Raw genomic sequence first — 4,293 nt, 5'->3', positions numbered from 1 at the left:
TAAAAAAAAAAAAATTAAAAAAAAAAAAAAAAAAAAAAAAAAAACAAAAAAAAAAAACACAGCAATACAAACCAACCAAAAATGCCAGGAATGCAAGCTTTGCCAACCAAATAAATAAATAAAATGTGAGATACTTTATAATAACTGGACATGATGCATTTCTCAACTCTGCATAATTGAAATACTACTTTTCCATCAGCCCTTCACCCTGACTCCTAGTTTTGGTGGCCCTCTTTTTTTTTTTTTTTAATATTTTTATTTATTTCTAGGAGAGAGAGAGAGAGACAGCGTGAGCAGGGGAGGGCCAGAGAGAGAGGGAGACACAGACTCTGAAACAGGCTCCAGGCTCTGAGCTGGCAGTCAGCACAGAGCCCGACGCGGGGCTCGAACCCACGAACCGCGAGATCATGACCTAAGCGAAAGTCGGACGCTTAACCGACTAAGCCACCCAGGCGCCCCTTGGTGGCCCTCTTGCTTGCTTAGAGATAGTACTGATAACCCCCATCACCCAAAGTAACTGACTAACCCCTGTGCCTTTAGCTGTGAGTTGGGACCCTGAGGTACTCAGACACTCTGAAAGTTACCTGGCTCACTCTGTTTGCTCTGTGGGCCACAGAATGGAACCTCGTTGGTATGGGATCTCAGCTAAGGAGATGAAAAAGTTCTCTTCAACTTTACTTTCTCTCTCAAAAAGGAGATGAGGGGAAGTGTATGATACAGCAACAGCCCCTGTTAAACATTTCAAGGGGCCCCTGAAAATTCTACACTGGTTCTCTGTTGATTTGTTTTCTAGTTAACTGCTTACAATCTACTTGGGGTCAGTACTGCTTTAAGATTTTGTACACATCAAGAGACATAATTCTCCTAACAACCCTATGAGATAGAACAATTATTACAATCATTTTGCAGTTGCAGGAGCTGGAGCACAGAGAGATGAAGTAACGTGTCCAAAGTCACACAGCTAGGAAGTGGCAGGGCTGGGATTCAAACCCAGACAGGCTGGCTCCAGACCCCGGGCTCTGAACCACTGGGCTGGTTAGTCACTAATGGAGTGTGGTCCGTGGGAGTCTGGAAGCACAGAAAACGAGTGAGCCTGGGCAGCTCTGCCCTCATTTGTCTACGCTGATGAAGACATAAAGACTGACCAGAGGAATGACAAGAAGGAACAAATCTTCTTCCTGTCTCTAAGGACTACATGGGTCCCCATTGGGGGGAGTGGGGGAAGGGGTTCTTTCATTCTTCTAAAATAGCAAACATGGAGAATTAGCACTCTTACTCTTCTCTGAGCATTATGCTCACCTCACCAAGAAGGTGGAGTGGAGAAAGAGGGGGAACATTAAGCAGCTTGGGAATGTATTTGCTTTGGCACCCAGCCTCCACCCTTCTCGGTAAGCTCCACACCAAGAGGGAACTCCATGGACTCTCCATGGCTTTGTTTTCTTTTAGCCCATTTAAGATCTGAGAGCCTGGCAATCATATATTGCAATTAGAATGGTACACCCACTTTACACTTACAAGGAATACACAAGTCCAAAGTTATTTCAAAGTGTATGTTAATTTGGCACTTAAAGCTGTTGAAAATCGGTGGAGATCAATCTAGAAGAAAAATGTATAAAGGTTCAGGATCAGGTCCTAGCTACAAGGACAGGCAAATAACCCAGGACTCATATTTCAGCACCTACTTCCCTACTGCCTCTCTTTGGCTCCTGTATTTTGGGAGGGAAAGTCTTGGTTTAATTATTTAAGGCAGATAAGATCCCAAATTAGTTATCTCCACACATAAGAAACTAAACGACCCAAAGAATCATTCTGAAAAATATTTAAGTCACAGCTGTGGACACAAAGCCATGCTGTGAAAAGTTAAACTTTAAACACATGTCCTATATGGTCTGATGGGCAAAGCAAATCCCCACTTAGCCAGTGTCTTCTCCATCCACCGCCCCCCTCCCCAAAGGCAGGCAGCCCTGGCCAATGTTTCTTCTATCCTTGCACCTGCAAGCTAAGCTTCAACTGACATTTCTTTGCTGAGCTTTTCAAATGTAATCTGCAGTATTACTCAGGGCAGCATACGCTGAGAAGTTAGAAAAGGGATTAATTTTACTTTAGCCACTGGTTTACTAGATTTTCTTAAGTAAGTGACTTACCGTCTCTATGCCTCTATTTTCCTCTCTGAGATANAAAGGGCCGGGGGGGGGGGGGAACAAACTTCTATACATATTTTAAAGCTTCTCTATTTTCCCCAAGATAGTGCCAGAAATCAAATCTCATTACAACAAATGGCAGAAGATTGCCCCATTCCTCTGACCTATTGACATTTTGTTGTGTTGAAGGATGCTTACAACACCTGATCAGTGACTTGTCAATCTCTTCTGGAAAAGAGAAGCACTGTAAAGATTCCTATTATAATAGATGCTGACTATAGCATTAGGGCTTCCTGTCCCCATTCTACAGATGGTAAAGTTAAGCAAAGTTACTTGTCCAGGGGCTTATTTTTTATCAATAACCAAAATAACAGCACCATATGCTCAAATCTCTAGAATATAATATTAAATTACCCCTCCCCCATTACTTCAGCTGTTTACTGTGATCTAAAACATGTGTTGCCAGGGGCTCTTCTTCATGCCTAGCTCACACAATCCACTGTAGGTATGTAGACTGACCTATCTTACACGATATTTCCCAGACAGCCAAATCTGTCTTACCCATAAACATGCATATAAACAAGACATTCTTAGGGAAAGAACCTATTCATTGAGTTTATGTCTTTGCTGGGAATGATCATTCCCTTCATACATGGTTTGGTTCAACTGTGACTAACAGAATTTATTCTGGCTTCCTTGAACCCCAAACACAACCATCGCTACAGCAACATTTCTGAACGGTAGCTCTAAGTGCCCGAAATGTCTCCACGGGTCTAGCTGAACTCAGCGTTGCCCCGACCGTCAACATCCCTGGGACAACAGTGTTGGCGTGCACTTCCCAGTGCAACCCCCAGTACTGGGTCTAACAGGAGAGGACACGGCCGTGTCTTTATTAACATTTCGGAATGTTCTCCAAATGACAAACCATCAGCTTGGCCTGGGTTCGAACTTTGAGCAGATTAAGCAAGGGTTAAAATAAGCAACTCATCATGGCAGAGGCAAAGAAGCCTGAACCACAGGCGGGAGCAGCTAAACTTATTGATAATCCGACCCCACAGAGAAGCAGGTTACTGCAATTAATTACTTTCCAGAAAGCATCGCCTTCTCACTGTATCTTATTATATACCTTTACCTCTAAAATCACTAATCTCTAAAAGATAGCTGGCAGTTCCCTATCCTAAAAGAAAACATCTATTCTCCGGCTGCATTATCCCAGGAATTCTGGGCTCCATGAAACTGCTTAGGATCAAAAATTGTATCTACGACAAAATAACATTTCTTTCCTCTCCCCTCCTTCTTCAAATCCTCCAAATCAAGGAATTAGACACCACCGGCAACCAAAGACACAACGTCGTGTTTGGTGTCAGGACGTTTACCCTCTTTTCACAGATTTTTGCTGGCAGAGGACAAATTTATGGCAGATTAGAAAGATGGATAAAGTAAGTAACCTGCAGGAATAGAAGTGGGATGTTTCCAGAAGTTAAGACGATCATTTCAGTTCTACCATGTCCTCGCCCTCAACCCAGAAACGAGGAGCTAGGGACATGTGACAGAGGGGCGCAGGACGGCAAGATGTTTGAAAATGTGCTTGCAGGCCAGCCAGTTAGACACTGTGTTGTCTCTTACTGCCCAGGGCCCTCCATCCAACAGCAGTTTTGAGGGGTGCGGGGCCAGGGGATGATGTCTTCTGTGGNTTCTCACTCATTTCGAAAGATAAAAAAGCAGGAATGGGGGTGCTGGCCATTCTATAAGCTTTTTCCCATTACTCACAAAAACACAGCTGTGAAAATAAATACCACCCCCCAAACAAGGGTCCCAGGCCACCAACAGCCTTCTTCTCTACCTTGCTTTCAGCTGCCCCCAGCATCGCCTCGCTCATGCAGAAACGCACTGCCTGGAAAGGAACAGCGAAGGGGGAAGAAGCGGAGGGGACCCCAGCCTCTGGCCGAAAGCTGGCGTGGGGGCCTCGACAGTCACCACTCACCCGGGGAGGGGAAAAGCTCCAGATCGACTTTTTCCGTCTTGATGATGGTGAGAGTCGGTTTGAGATCGACGGCCGCCTTCATGGTGCCAAGAGTGGGGGGCAGACAGGATTATAGCAAGTTTGCTGTTATTCTTGTTGTTTGTCTTTTTAATGAGGATTAGTAACAGG

The 4,293-nt window shown here is 44.5% G+C and overlaps 1 protein-coding gene across 2 annotated transcripts in view; it reads right to left on the bottom strand.

The window, feature by feature from the left end:
* The window catches only part of ETS1 (ETS proto-oncogene 1, transcription factor), a 63,582-nt gene extending 59,295 nt beyond the window's left edge, over nucleotides 1–4,287 (bottom strand). For both annotated transcript variants that reach the window (XM_077756550.1, XM_077756552.1), the window contains exon 1: nucleotides 4,126–4,287. In XM_077756550.1, coding sequence (XP_077612676.1) covers nucleotides 4,126–4,207 — 82 coding nt within the window. In that variant the 5' untranslated portion in view covers nucleotides 4,208–4,287. The remainder of the gene's footprint in view (nucleotides 1–4,125) is intronic.
* Between the last annotated feature and the right edge of the window lie 6 nt (nucleotides 4,288–4,293).

Source organism: Crocuta crocuta, unplaced genomic scaffold (assembly GCF_008692635.1).
Source record: "Crocuta crocuta isolate KB4526 unplaced genomic scaffold, BGI_CrCroc_1.0 scaffold172, whole genome shotgun sequence".
NCBI classification, from domain to species: domain Eukaryota; kingdom Metazoa; phylum Chordata; class Mammalia; order Carnivora; family Hyaenidae; genus Crocuta; species Crocuta crocuta.
Note: the sequence above shows the minus strand (reverse complement) of the source record. Positions and strands in the feature narration are given on the sequence as shown.